This window comes from Pecten maximus, chromosome 8, assembly GCF_902652985.1.
Source record: "Pecten maximus chromosome 8, xPecMax1.1, whole genome shotgun sequence".
Taxonomy (NCBI): domain Eukaryota; kingdom Metazoa; phylum Mollusca; class Bivalvia; order Pectinida; family Pectinidae; genus Pecten; species Pecten maximus.
In genome coordinates, this window is record NC_047022.1 from 40,398,188 (window position 1) to 40,412,906 (window position 14,719).

The 14,719-nt window shown below is 38.5% G+C and overlaps 1 protein-coding gene across 1 annotated transcript; it reads left to right on the forward strand.

The window, feature by feature from the left end:
* The first annotated feature begins 1 nt into the window (after position 1).
* LOC117333509 (60S ribosomal protein L23a-like) lies at positions 2 to 6,216 on the forward strand. Its single transcript, XM_033892831.1, has 5 exons — positions 2 to 126; positions 4,058 to 4,274; positions 5,156 to 5,332; positions 5,729 to 5,798; positions 6,138 to 6,216. The coding sequence occupies exons 1-5, from the start codon at positions 96 to 98 to the stop codon at positions 6,150 to 6,152; spliced, it is 510 nt and encodes a 169-aa protein (XP_033748722.1). The 5' UTR covers positions 2 to 95; the 3' UTR covers positions 6,153 to 6,216.
* Positions 6,217 to 14,719: the final 8,503 nt, after the last annotated feature.

Below are 14,719 nucleotides of genomic sequence, written 5' to 3' on the forward strand. Positions count from 1 at the left end.
ATCAAGGAGGCGGAAGTCAAATTTGTGCACATGCGTACAAGGCAAATTTGGTCTTTACAAACCACGTGGAAACCCCAAATCCGTCCTTTTTCAACATGGCTCCCAAAAAGAAGGCAACAGCAGAAAGTATGTGTCTTTTAAAATGTCAAAAGCGAGCCCTGAATTTAATTAAACATTACTTTTTTCGTCTCTGCAATTACTTAATACGATATTTAATAGAAAAAAATGTTTATATCCATGATGTGGTTTATATTATCCACATCAAATGCATAATTATCACATTTAGAAAAAGATGTTTATATATAATGTAAGTTGTAACAACTTCCAGGCGACCCACTTCCAGGTGCTTCTTTGAACTGCTATCACACTCCTAAGATGTAAAAATTGTTTATATCAGTCATAATTTGCATAAGAAATTAAGTGTTGCCAGTCTATGTGCTAATCTGTTAGAAAAGGCATAGATCGATATAGATTCACACATATAAGATGGGGGGGGGGGGGGGGGGGGGTGTACTTCTGTTGTAGTGGGAAGGACTTTCGAATGTCTTTTTCATGCGGTGTAACATCATAATCGGGAAGTACCGGCAAATCCAGCCATATGGGGAAAAGAAACAACCTATTGCTTCCTTCTGAAGTTGATCACAGGCGTCTGAAGTTCTGACAGTAAACTGAGATATAATACCATAGAAAAAATAAGAGAATCTACTATAAAAAAAGAACAGGTATGCAACGCCTCCGATGTCAACAATCACTTAAATCTCTGCAAACGGGAAAAATATACGATTTTTCTTTTTTCATAGTAGATACTCTTATTTTTTCTATGGTATTATATCTCAGTTTACTGTCAGAACTTCAGACGCCTGTGAGTTGATTAGGCAGGAACATCGCTACACATACCGAGAGATAAAACCCATGTGATTAAAAAGCAAGATTGTTCAATTGAAGGAAAAGAACTGATGTTATATGCAGTCACATATAATTATACATTGTCTGCATGCTAATGATATTAAATCATTAACAGATACACATGTAATATAGCATACCTTTGATTACGAGATGTAGTCCAGATATAATGGTCTCATGATCACATGTAATGATATATCCAAAGTTGAGCCCCATGGATGCTCGTTATGGTGCATCTATCCCTGGCTAGTGCGCCGCTCCTCTCAAAGCCGAACTACTTAAATACTCTCACTTGCATGCCCCTAATTACTTTCAAACTTGCATGCATTCACTTCACACTCTGACATACATGGACAAATAAATAGACGCAACATTGCATAACCACTGGACACATATGGACACTATAAATAGACATCAAAGGTAAACAGAGAACACTCCCTGTAAACAGTAACATGCATAACTACATGACTGAAAATATGGCATTGTAACAAACTACACATGACCCTACACTGTTTTTATTGAACTATAATGGTGAGTCAATCCAGTATGGCACCACATGATGTGTCGTCTGCTGGGACACGGGAATAAAGGAGTAAGAGTACCAAAAACTGATGATGAAATTTAATCCAAGGCACTAACAATTGTGTCCTTTAACCAAAACTCTTTGTTTCGTAAATTTTCCAGATCCGCCATCCACGATGCACACAGTTCTTGTGACCATGGGTTTTATTGGTCACAATTTTTAGCTCACCTGGACCGAAGGTCCGGTGAGCTTATGTCATAGCGCAGCGTCCGTCGTCCGTCCGTCCGTCCGTCCGTCCGTCCGTCGTCCGTCAACATTTGCTTCAAATCGCTACTAGTCAAAAAGTTCTAACTGGATTTTGACCAAATTTGGCCAGAAACATCCTTGGCAGAAGGGGAACAGATTTTGCATAAATGGTGACTCTGACCCCCGAGGGGCCAAAGGGGCGGGGCCCAATAGGGGAAATAGAGGTAATTCCTTTAAATCGCTACTAGTCATAAAGTTATGAATGGATTTGAACCCAATTTGGTCTGAAACATCCTTGGGGGAAGGGGAACAGATTTTGCATAAATGGTGACTCTGACCCCCGAGGGGCCAAAGGGGCGGGGCCCAATAGGGGAAATAGAGGTAATTCCTTTAAATCGCTACTAGTCATAAAGTTATGAATGGATTTGAACCCAATTTGGTCTGAAACATCCTTGGGGGGAAAGGGAACAGATTTTGCATAAATGGTGACTCTGACTTCCGAGGGGCCAAAGGGGCGGGGCCCAATAGGGGAAATAGAGGTAATTCCTTTAAATCGCTACTAGTCATAAAGTTATGAATGGATTTGAACCCAATTTGGTCTGAAACATCCTTGGGGGAAGGGGAACAGATTTTGCATAAATGGTGACTCTGACCCCCGAGGGGCCAAAGGGGCGGGGCCCAATAGGGGAAATAGAGGTAATTCCTCTGAATCGCTACTAGTCATAAAGTTATGAATGGATTTGAACCAAATTTAGTCAGAAATGTCCTTGGGGGAAGGGGAACAGATTTTGCATAAATGGTGACCTACCCTCGAGGGGCCAAAGGAGCGGGGCCCAATAGGGGAAATAGAGGTAATTCCTTTAAATCGCTACTAGTCATAAAGTTATGAATGGATTTGAACCCAATTTGGTCAGAAACATCCTTCGGGGAAGGGGAACAGATTTTGCATAAATGGTGGCTCTGACCCCCGAGGGGCCAAAGGGGCGGGGCCCAATATGGGAAATGGAGGTAATTCATTTAAATCGCTACTCGTCATAAAGTTATGAATGGATTTGAACCCAATTTGGTCTGAAACATCCTTGGGGGTAGGGGAACAGATTTTGCATAAATGGTGACTCTGACCCCCGAGGGGCCAAAGGGGCTGGGCCCAATAGGGGAAATAGAGGTAATTCCTTTAAATCGCTACTAGTCATAAAGTTATGAATGGATTTGAACCCAATTTGGTCAGAAACATCCTTCGGGGAAGGGGAACAGATTTTGCATAAATGGTGACTCTGACCCCAAAGGGGCCAAAGGGGCGGGGCCCAATAGGGGAAATAGAGGTAATTCCTTTAAATCGCTACTAGTCATAAAGTTATGAATGGATTTAACCCAATTTGGTCAGAAACATCCTTGGCAGAAGGGGAACAGATTTTGCATAAATGGTGGCTCTGACCCCAAAGAGGCCAAAGGGGCGGGGCCCAATACAGGAAATAGAGGTAATTCCTTTGAATCGCTACTAGTCATAAAGTTATGAATGGATTTGAACCCAATTTGGTCAGAAACATCCTTGGGGGGAGGGGAACAGATTTTGCGTAAATGGTGACTCTGACCCCCGAGGGGCCCAATATGGGAAATAGAAGTAATTCCTTTAAATCACTACTAGTTATTAAGTTACGAATGGATTTGAACCCAATTTGGTCAGAAGCATCCTTGGAGGAAGGGGAACAGATTTTGCATAAATGGTGACTCTGACCCCAAAGGGGCCAAAGGGGCGGGGCCCAATAGGGGAAATAGAGGTAATTCCTTTAAATTGCTACTAGTAATAAAGTGATGAATGCATGTTCTAAAAACAATTCTTGAGGACTTTCAGACCTTAGATAGTCTGGACTTCATTAATCTTTATAGCAGTTCCGATTCCCACACTATAACCATATATAGCATTGTTTGAGATTTACAAATAAAACAAATTGAATATGAACATTATTTTGACATTTGGTCTAATTCAACCAGGTGAGCGATACAGGCCCCATGGGCCTCTTGTTTCAGGGGTGCCTTCGGATCTTTGCATAACATATATAGGTTTATTTAGTGGGGCCCACTTTGATTAATTTTCATTTCTTTTGATGTTCCCACCAAGTGTGTCTTAATAGATAACACTAAGCTGAAATATGTTTATTTAGTATTGACTTTGCATTATCATCAGTGGATATTTTCTCAGAAATCAGGAAAATTTGCCAGATAATAGGTATATTGGGGCTTTAAGAACCAGGTAATTTTTAAATATTTCTGCCTATCCTCTTTTTTATATTAACAAATCCTCGGTCACAAACTCTGTTTTCATAAAGTATTTGCTCCATTAGTTTATTTAAGAGATTAAAAATTTGTCATTTGTATTTATTTCAGAGAGCGGCAAGAAAGATGTTGCCAAAACAAAGGAGTCCAACACAGCTCCAGGTAAGGCCAAGCAAAAGGCTCAGAAGGCCAAGAAGTCTCAGCTAAGAGGAGTGCACGACAAGCGCAATCGTAAGGTTCGCACATCAGTACACTTCAGGAGACCCAAGACCCTCAAGCTACCCAGGGAGCCCAAATATCCCAGGAAAAGTGTGCCGAAGACTGCAACGTAAGCTAGTTTCTATTTCGTCTTTCAGTTGTATTAAAAATGGCCATTTGAGGTCTACATGAATGTTGCCAAATTAAGGGCTGCTCTTAATTAAGTGCCATCCCACTGTAATGTCATGTTGCAGGCACATCAACATGACATCTCTCCCAGTCCATAGGCATATTAACATGACATCTCTCCCAGTCCATAGGCACATTAGTGTGGCATGACATCTCTCCCAGTCTATGGTCACATTGGCATATCTCTCCCAGTCGATAGGCACATTGGCATGACATCTCTCCTAGTCCATAGGTATATTTGCATGACATCTGTTCCAGCCCTGTCAAATCATCATGACATTTCTCCTACCCCATAGGCACATTGGCACATCTCTCCCAGTCGATAAGCACATTGGCATGATATCTCCTTATCCAGTCACATTGGCATGACATCTCTCCCAGTCCATAGGCATATTTACATATCTGTCCCAGTCCAGTCACATTGGCATAACATCTCTCCCAGTCAACTTTTTGTTCTGAAGAGGTCCTACATTATGAGGAGGCATTATACAGACACCCACAATTTAGGTAAATCTGTCCTCCTCTTGTGCCACCATTCAATCACTTATGTGTAGCATTGGATTCTGTATCAAAAGTAGGTCATTCTGACTTATTCCTATTTTTCCAGATTGTGCAAGAACATAGAATATCAGTGTATCTAGTAAACTTTTGACTGTCACATGAGAATCCAGTACTATAATTTCTCTATTACACTGCCCATTTGTATAACTTATAGTTTGTCAGATGTTGGTATACTTGTGTCTGTTAATTGCAGTATCATGATAAAAATATTATATTTGCTGTGAAAAGATTCCTAATGTATACTTTTCTTTCATTTTTCAGGTTAGACAAATACAGAATTGTCAAATACCCATTAACAACTGAGTCCGCCATGAAAAAGATTGAGGATAACAATACTTTAGTCTTTGTTGTGGATAAAAGGGCCAACAAACCACAAGTCAAACTGGCTGTGAAAAAACTTTACGATATTGATGTTGCAAAAGTCAACACTTTGGTCAGGTAATCTAGTATTATACAATAGTTAAAATGAATAACAAATGTATATCATATTTATATAGTGAATTAGGAACCAGTAGCTCTTATACAAAAAAGGAATTATCTAAAACTGTTTACCAGAGATTTTAGACTATTTAGATTTTGGGTACATGTATTATTTCATTGTCTTCCAGTTTGTCATTGGCAGTGAATAAATGTGATATAAATGTAAAACAAATGTTCACAATTGGTATCACTACCATATGTAGGTTAACAAACAGTAATAAAACATCACTTTTACATGTGTTTTTATGGTGAGATAAGATTGTTTATTCTGAACCAAACTTGTATGGCTGAAAGTCACCAAATTTCAGTCTGATGATTTTACTTATGGTTTACATTGCTATATTATTTTTGTAGGCCCGATGGTGAGAAGAAGGCTTATGTACGACTAGCCCCCGATTATGATGCTCTCGATGTTGCCAACAAAGTACGTTGTACATTTGTGCCCTTATGGCCCTGAATTAAGCCACCTTTAAGCATGAAAAAAAAGATCTTCATAGGACAGATTAAGTATTTATTAAGCATTCTCGAAATGATTTGATAAACAGGGTAATTAAAAGTCCCTTTACTATTTTAACTTTACTGTGATGATAAATATTTATATTTTGTGGTAGATTGTTAAGCATTTTGAAGTGTAAATAAAACATGATGTACCAGTTTCTAATTGCTCTTATGGTTATTTTCAGTTCAGTGTCCTTACAACCTAAATATTTTGTAAACTTGCGTTGTTGATTTGATTTTAATTGATTGTATTTTCTGCTTTCAGATTGGAATCATCTAAAATGGGTGGCTGTGTACATTTGTTATTTTATTGTAAGATAAATAAACTCACCTAAAGAACTTGAGTATTGATTATTTTGTTTATATACATTCGATAGTTTGAAAAAATCCTTCTACCAACTGGAGATTGAGATGGACAGTGTCAAGTTTATACTGCCACATTTATCATGGTAAAAAGACCCAAGGGACCTTAAGCTGCAACCTTGAAAACTTTGTACTATAAACACAGATAATGTAGAGTTCTTTAAAAAATTCATCAAAACCTAAATTTGAGTGTACAACCTTAAAATTAATGAAGGAACTTTATATGAGGTGAAATGTGAAGTTTTGATTGAAATTTATCTAGTGTTTTAACCAGAATGCAACAGATAACATTTATAAAATGTTATGATTGACCTACACAGGGTGCATAGATGGAATTGAGTTGAATCCTGGCCTGTTGCCCAAAAGGGTCCTTGATTCAGTACAGGTATTTCGGTTATTAGACATGTATGGTGGCTTGCACCTTGGAGTATTGTCTGTCAACTTTCCGCTGCTGGTACAAATGGAGAACCTGAACTTGCTTTCAAGGTCACAAGTGTCAAAAGAGGTGGATTTGTCTAAAATGGTACATTTGGTCTACTTTGATACAGAAATGAAGAGCTATCTTGGATTTTGAGAATTGAAGATAGTCTCACAATTCCCCTTGGTCCTTAGCTGTACCAAATTTTAAGTCTGATCTGAAAAAAAATGACCCAACAAGTAGTGCAATAGCTTAGTGGGTTAGAGCGGCCGCCATGTAACCCATGTCAGTTTGTTTCTTGAGAAGCTGAGAAATGGGCAGGTCTATGCCGTCGTGTCGTTGGGGAAGATTTATCCTTATTGCTCTGGATGGCATGCAACTTGCCTCCGTAATTTGTTCAGTGAGTTAGTGACCAACTACTACAAGGAAACCTTGACTGTTCACAGGGCGATAAAAAAACAACAGGTAACCATCTTGAATTTTGACAAATAAGAAATTTTATCACTAATTCTTGAAAAGTGCAGGAAAAAGTTCAACTTTAAATCTGATCAGGAAAAGGCTGAAAGGCAGCTGTCTTGGATGTTGACAGTATCAGATTTAGACGGAGAGAAGGGAAAAGTAGAGAGAAGATCAGTCGGACATAGAGCCTTTAAAGAACATTCAGGAGGGGGCATCAAAATCAGGGGCCACATGTAGTGAATGAGTGGTATCGACACTATCACTAGCCCTCCACCACTGGGTTGCGAGTTTGAAATCCAAATTGTAATGAAAACTGGAACTGGCTAAATTCAATATGGCTGCCTGTCTACCATTTGTTTTCCCCAGACTTGAAATAGAATAGGTACAATTAGGGACCAAATGTAATCTGTTTTAGAAATATCATAGGGAATAACTTGCCATCTGATGATGGTGGACTAAAAATTACTGCTTTGAGCTTATATGAAGTTGATATCTAGCCTCTTCTTCATTCATCCGCAGTTTTAGCTGTTTCATCGAACTTCACACCATTAGAAAGGAGCATAAAATCGGGGACAAGTTCAAGTTTCAGGATTGTTGGATCAAGGTCAAAGTCACCTTTACTATTTTCTTAGAAAATCCTTGTCGGCTTTAAAATCTGAATTCCTCGAGATTTTGATAAAACCTTTTGAGTTTCAGAGTTGTTGGGTCAAGGTCACTATTTTCATTCCTCAAGGGATTTTAATCGACCTTCACCCAATTACAAAGGACCATGCTGGGTCAAGGTCAGGTTCAACGTTACTCTAGTTTCAAAAAATTCTTTTTCAGCGTTCTAGTGGGTTCCTTTGGGTGATTTTCATCAACTTCAGACTCTTATTTAGGATCATATATTACACTGTACCTTAGACAAATATGAGTTTCAGGCATGTTGGGTCAAGGTCACCATTACTATTTTTAGAAAGTCATTGTCGGTGTTCTAGAGGCTTGATTCCTTAAGGCATTTGGCTCAAACTTCAGATACCCGGTATTTGTAAATAGCTAGCAGGGCCGGTAGGGGGATGTATCGATTATACTTGTTTTACTGTAAAATGTGGGTATATTAAAGGTTAAAATTTATTTTCACATTAAAATATCTAGCCAGGTACATATGTATGCAAGATAAGTCCATTAGTTTGGTGTAGTATTTACTTGTACTTGGTATAATGGACTTACCTATGATATAAAATAATTGCTACTTTGTCATTTCAATCATTTTTTATTAACAAACCTCATACAGTATAAAAGTTTTCTGATAAAGAGCATTTCACAAAACTCACTTCATGCATTACAATATAAATAAATGTAAAGCAAGGATATAAATATAATAATGCAGCATCAAGTTAAAATTAATTTTTTGATAAATGGAGACAACCTTAAGATCTCTCAATACTATCACACTTGAAAATGTTCAGCCTCTACTGCAGAATGATTCACTTCAGTCTTTCTTGTACTGAAATACAAAAATAATTTAGTGAAATATACATCACAGTTGTAATTAAACAGACATTCCACTAAAATGATTTGTAATGAACCAAGTGGATTCAAGTAAGCATGTTTTAGTGCAATGAACAATGTCTGTGGGTGAGTCTGCCTTTATCAGACCTATGACCTTGAAATAAAGTATTGACTTCGAGATGAAGTGTAGAGTGATGGAAGTTACTGTGATCTAGGGTCTACACACATGCTGTGATCTAGGGTCTACACCCATGCTGTGATCTAGGGTCTACACACAGCCTGTGATCTAGGGTCTACACACATCCTGTGTTCTAGGGTCTACACACACCCTGTGTTCTAGGGTCTACACACACCCTGTGATCTAGGGTCTACACACATCCTGTGATCTAGGGTCTACACACAGTCTGTGTTCTAGGGTCTACACACAGTCTGTGTTCTAGGGTCTACACACAGCCTGTGATTTAGGGTCTACACACATCCTGTGATCTAGGGTCTACACACATCCTGTGTTCTAGGGTCTACACACATCCTGTGTTCTAGAGTCTACACACATCCTGTGTTTTAGGGTCTACACACATCCTGTGATCTAGGGTCTACACACATCCTGTGATCTAGGGTCTACACACATCCTGTCTTCAAGAGTCTACACACATCCTGTGATCTAGGGTCTACATGCATCCTGTGTTCTAGGGTCTACACACATCCTGTGATCTAGGGTCTACACACAGCCTGTGTTCTATGGTCTACACACATCCTGTGATCTAGGGTCTACACACATCCTGTGATCTAGGGTCTACACACAGCCTGTGATCTAAGGTCTACACACATCCTGTGTTCTAGGGTCTACACACATCCTGTGTTCTAGGGTCTACACACATCCTGTGATCTAGGGTCTACACACATCCTGTGATCTAGGGTCTACACGCATCCTGTGTTCTAGGGTCACCACACAGCCTGTGTTCTAGGGTCTACACACATCCTGTGTTCTAGGGTCTACACACATCCTGTGTTCTAGGGTCTACACACATGCTGTGATCTAGGGTCTACACACATCCTGTGATCTAGGGTCTATACACATCCTGTGATCTAGGGTCTACACACATCCTGTGTTCAAGAGTCTACAAACAAGCTGTGGTCTAGGGTCTACACACACCGTGTGTTCTAGGGCCTACACACAGCCTGTGTTCTAGGGTCTACACATATCCTGTGTTCTAGGGTCTACACACATCCTGTGATCTATGGTCTACACACATCCTGTGATCTAGGGTCTACAGACAACCTGTGTTCAAGAGTCTACAAACAAGTTGTGATCTAAGGTCTACACACCTGTGATCTAGGGTCTACACACAGTCTGTGTTCTAAGGTCTACACACATCCTGTGATCTAGGGTCTACACACATCCTGTGATCTAGGGTCTACACACATCCTGTGTTCTAGGGTCTACACACAACCTGTGTTCTAAGGTCTACACACATCTTGTGTTCTAGGGTCTACACAAGCTGTGATCTATAAAGAATATTTCAATACTTAAAAATTACGGCCCAGTCAAAAACAACTATTACTTCCATATATATACAAAATCTCTCCCATTGATCAAAGGGTAAACACAATACAAAAGGTTACAGACATATTTTGAACATATGTATCCAAACACTTGTCATATCTATAGCAGTGAACTTGCTGTTTTGATAATGTATTCATAGTTCAACAGAACTTTGCAGCACTCTATTAATGTGTGATATATGTAATATCTCCATGTCCTACACTGGTTTATATAGATTCTAATTTAGTTAACATAAAATAAAATACTCAATCATTGTTGACGGTGTCATCCTTATGGATTGAAGAGCTATTTATGCCTATTAATTATTTATTTTAACAATTATCCTTATGGATTGAAGAGCTATTTTGATGACAATCCGTCACCATTTAAATTGATGTGACTTGTCATTGTAGGACACACTAAGGATGACCTTCACAGCCTTTTGAATATCAAATGTAACTAGCTATTACTGTATTAATTATTTATTTTAACAATTACCCTGCTCAGGATCGAACCCACTATAGGATCCCTGGATTACTATAAGTATACACTCAAATAACTTTAAAAGACTTTAGTCAAGAGGCATATTGTGACTAGTATTTACATGTTTTCTCAGCTGTATTGTGACATTGTCATACACATGTATATATGTAGCGATATTTAACATTCTATGTTCATGGCCTTGTGTGTTTACCTTTTTAATAACCCACTCAGCATCTTCCACTGCCCGAGCCACTATCTGCTGAATCCTTTCAGGGTCAGTCTCGTCTGAATGGCTCTTGTATGCCTTCATCACATAGAGGCAGAACAGAGGAAAAATTTAATTATTGTTACACATATTTATAATATCTATCAAAATGTACTGTAGTAGTGTTACAATTACCTTGTAGTTAAAAATCGATCTGACATTTATCCACATTGCAAATCAATTTACAATAAAATGATATTTTTCAGACTTTTTTATTGCCTAAAATAAGTGCCACATGATTCCTGTTAAAAAGCAAAATTAGCTTGTTGAATGGAAGCTTCTGATAAAAGACTGCAAATTACTTCCCCTTGGTATTATCCAACAATATCAAACAAGTTGCAAGCAACCAAAACATTGACAAGTAATATTTCTGAATTTTCTGAAGTTGTTCTATTATTTATGATACAATTATTGTATTGAATGTATTCTAATGCATAACTTTACTGTTTTGATTCTTTACAAATACTTCACGTCTTTATTTCAAGCGTTGCTTCCGGGTTCGAACTTTGGTCTAGTCATGCATTTTAAAATCCACTCCTCTTACGTTTCAAGTCAGGTGAATACTTGAAAAGGAGAAAACTGAACCTGGGTTGCGAGCAGCCCGAGCTTCCTCTGACACTGACACCATGACTGGTTTGCCTAACACCAGACATCGTGTCAGGACCAGAAGTACTCCTATACGTATAAGAGGTCTTAGTCCGCCTGATTGCATTGGCGAATCTGTTACACGGCGCCTGTCAAAAGTTTCTCGCCGTGTTGAACCTCTAACATTGTTGGAGTAGGCCAGAGGCAACTTGGGCTAGGTTGCGAGTTGGTAGGTCTTCAGGTCGAAGACTTAAGCTGTTAAGATGGGAGGAAAGTGTGTTGTGGAACAGGACCTAGTCTATCATCGGCAACCCTGTAGCTGAATTGATAGAGCATTTGCTTACCGTACAGTAGTGTTCTAAGGTACTACCGGGTTCGAACCCCGGTTTGGCCGTGCATTTTCCCACTCTTCTATTTTTTTCTCTAAAATTTCAGTAAGATAGTCTAGTTAAGATGCTGATCAATTTGTCAGTTATCATGGATAAGTGCGTGTTAATTCAGCTGGTAAATAGGTCGCAGAATGATTCACAGGTGCTTCAGCTAAACCTAAACTTGAAAACTTCAAAGATGTCAAATAAGTTAAGTAAGGGGAGGTAATAACCTGAACGGAACGTTTGTGTTCACCTGTTGTATGTGATGTTTGTAATACGGCTGTGATTCTTTCGGTAGCTGCTTGACACATCTCATTAGATGTCGGTACAGATGCACTGGGTTCGTGACTCTCCCTGCAACCATTTTAATGCACGATTATGCATCGATCATGTTTGCCTTCATCTGGACTAAGACCACAATTAAGTACTTCCGGGTTCAGGCCCCACGAATGAAGTCCCCTCAAAAATGTATGTATTTCAGGAAAACAAATCAAATGCCTCTTTTAACTTGATTTCTGTTGATGAATTTAATGTGGATTTATAGCAGAGATGTCAATCTAGGTTTTGTGATGTAAAATAATAATATTGATCATTTATTATGTGCTCCAGGACCCTGTGTGATGAGTCCTGATTTGACCTCTACCCCTGACCCGGATGTATATAATCCACGTTGGTGACACATTTTGACAGCTATCTCCAGAAAATGCTGAACATGCTGGGTTGAAACTTTTATATTTTGCTTCTCAGATGTTGGTCTTGGCCAGGTGAGATGGAAAGTTGCATATGAGATGTTGGGAATTTATTATGAATTTTAATGTTACAATGAAACATATAGCGAAGCTAATTGTGGTCTTAGTCCCATCTTCCCCGACAACACCAGGGTGATCCTAATTACAGCTCGGTAGAACTTTGGCGCACGATTATGTCTGGCACAATGGCATAACCGACTATTCGCTCGGTAGCGCCCGGTAGACAGAAAGTCTCTGTTTCCTTGTTTGTCGAATAGTGTGCCGTTAAAACATGGCACAAATAATATAGGACCTATTTGCTGAAAAAGGAATTAAGAATACGGTGAAATAAAATAAATAAAAATCTGAATACCTAACAAAACAGTTAACGTTATAGGTCTACATATAAATAGTACTAAGATTACACAGATAATTATGGCGCGGGAAGGATGTCATAATTAAATATTTTTGTCTAGGCAATATTTTATTTTTGCCTAGGCAAAATTCGATTTCTGCCTAGGCAAAAATAATTTTGCCTAGGCAAAATATTTAATTATGACATCCTTCCCGCGCCATAGATAATCGACACTTTCCAGAAGAAAAAATAGTCCAGTCATTTTATAGTAAAAATATGGCTAACCTCAAACTAATTGCAAAAGAATTTATTTTTTGGTTTCCATTATCTGTAACATGTCTTGCTTAATATTTAAAAATTCTAAAGCCATCACCGAAAAGAAGGAGTTATTTTTTCACTTTCAGTATACCTTACTTGAATCAGAGACATTTGCGGTTCAGTCTTCACTAGACGCCATATTGGAGAAAACTTGAAAACCAGCACATAATTATCGATAATTTCTATTTGAAATCATCACCAAGATCCAATTATGTGCTTTAATTTTATTAATACCAAAGTGCAGAAGTGTAATCAATATGAAATATATCACAATTTGCTGTCCAAGTGTTTGTATTTTGACTATGAAAATCAAGCACACCGCAGGAAAGATCGGCGGGAATCTCCAATTTTCGAAAAGTCCCTATGGGGTTTTCGAGAATACGGATAAATGACAACAATGTGCATGATAAATAAGACCACATTCCATAAGTATGATAGTTTTTGGTTAATGTGGTAACTTTTGTAGTGGCCCAGATAAAACGATGTGCTTTTTGGCTTTTTGTGTGCGTTTAAAATTGACGATGTTTTGGTCTGACGTAATGGCGGCTTGTCGAATAGGACCCAATGGATTTTCGAAAATACGGATTAATGACAACAATGTGCATGATCAATAAGACTATATCCCATAAGTATGATAGTTTTTGGTTAATGTGGTAACTTTTGTAGTGGCCTAAATAAAACGATGTGCTTTTTGTGTGTGTTTAAAATGACAATGTTTTGGTCTGACGTAATGGCGGATTAACCAGAACATGTCGAATAAGTTCCAGTACATCGATACACACATGCGCAAAGCCCGATTTACCTGTACTCGCGTGTGTTTGATAGGGGACAGGGCGCTCTCGATAAGGGATATGCTTGAGTGGTCACGAATAAAGGGAGCCACCACTTGTACGGGGAAATAGCGATGTTACTTATCTCTCTATATATGTCTCTGCTTGAATACTACTAATAATAATTGATAGAACAACTATATATATACATTAGAATAAGCACAGAGATAGTATAGTACACCTTTCAGGACATATCACACTATATTGATTTAGATAAATCATGACGCCATAAAGACCCGATAATTACAGTTGAGTGTAAGCTAACCTTTACACCGTAGTGCACTCCTAGTGCACTACGTTTAAACTAGTAGTGCACTACATTTAAGCTACAGGTAAACTAGTTGTGCACTACGTCCAGTCAAGTGTGACCACAAATCCCCCTATACAGGTAATGAGACAGTGCCACTGGACACTTGTGTTAGACACCTGTAGTTGTTACATATACAATTTCAATTTCAATTTCTTTATTGACTGTAGGCCATACGGCCCATAAGTACATATTATAAACAAAACAATACATGATAATGGCATAGAACAGCAATGCTACAGTACAAATACAAAGTGGAGTACGGATTAAAGATATAAAGATCGGATTTTGTTTGCTTCAAATATAAATTTGCCTAAGCGACTTAATTCTT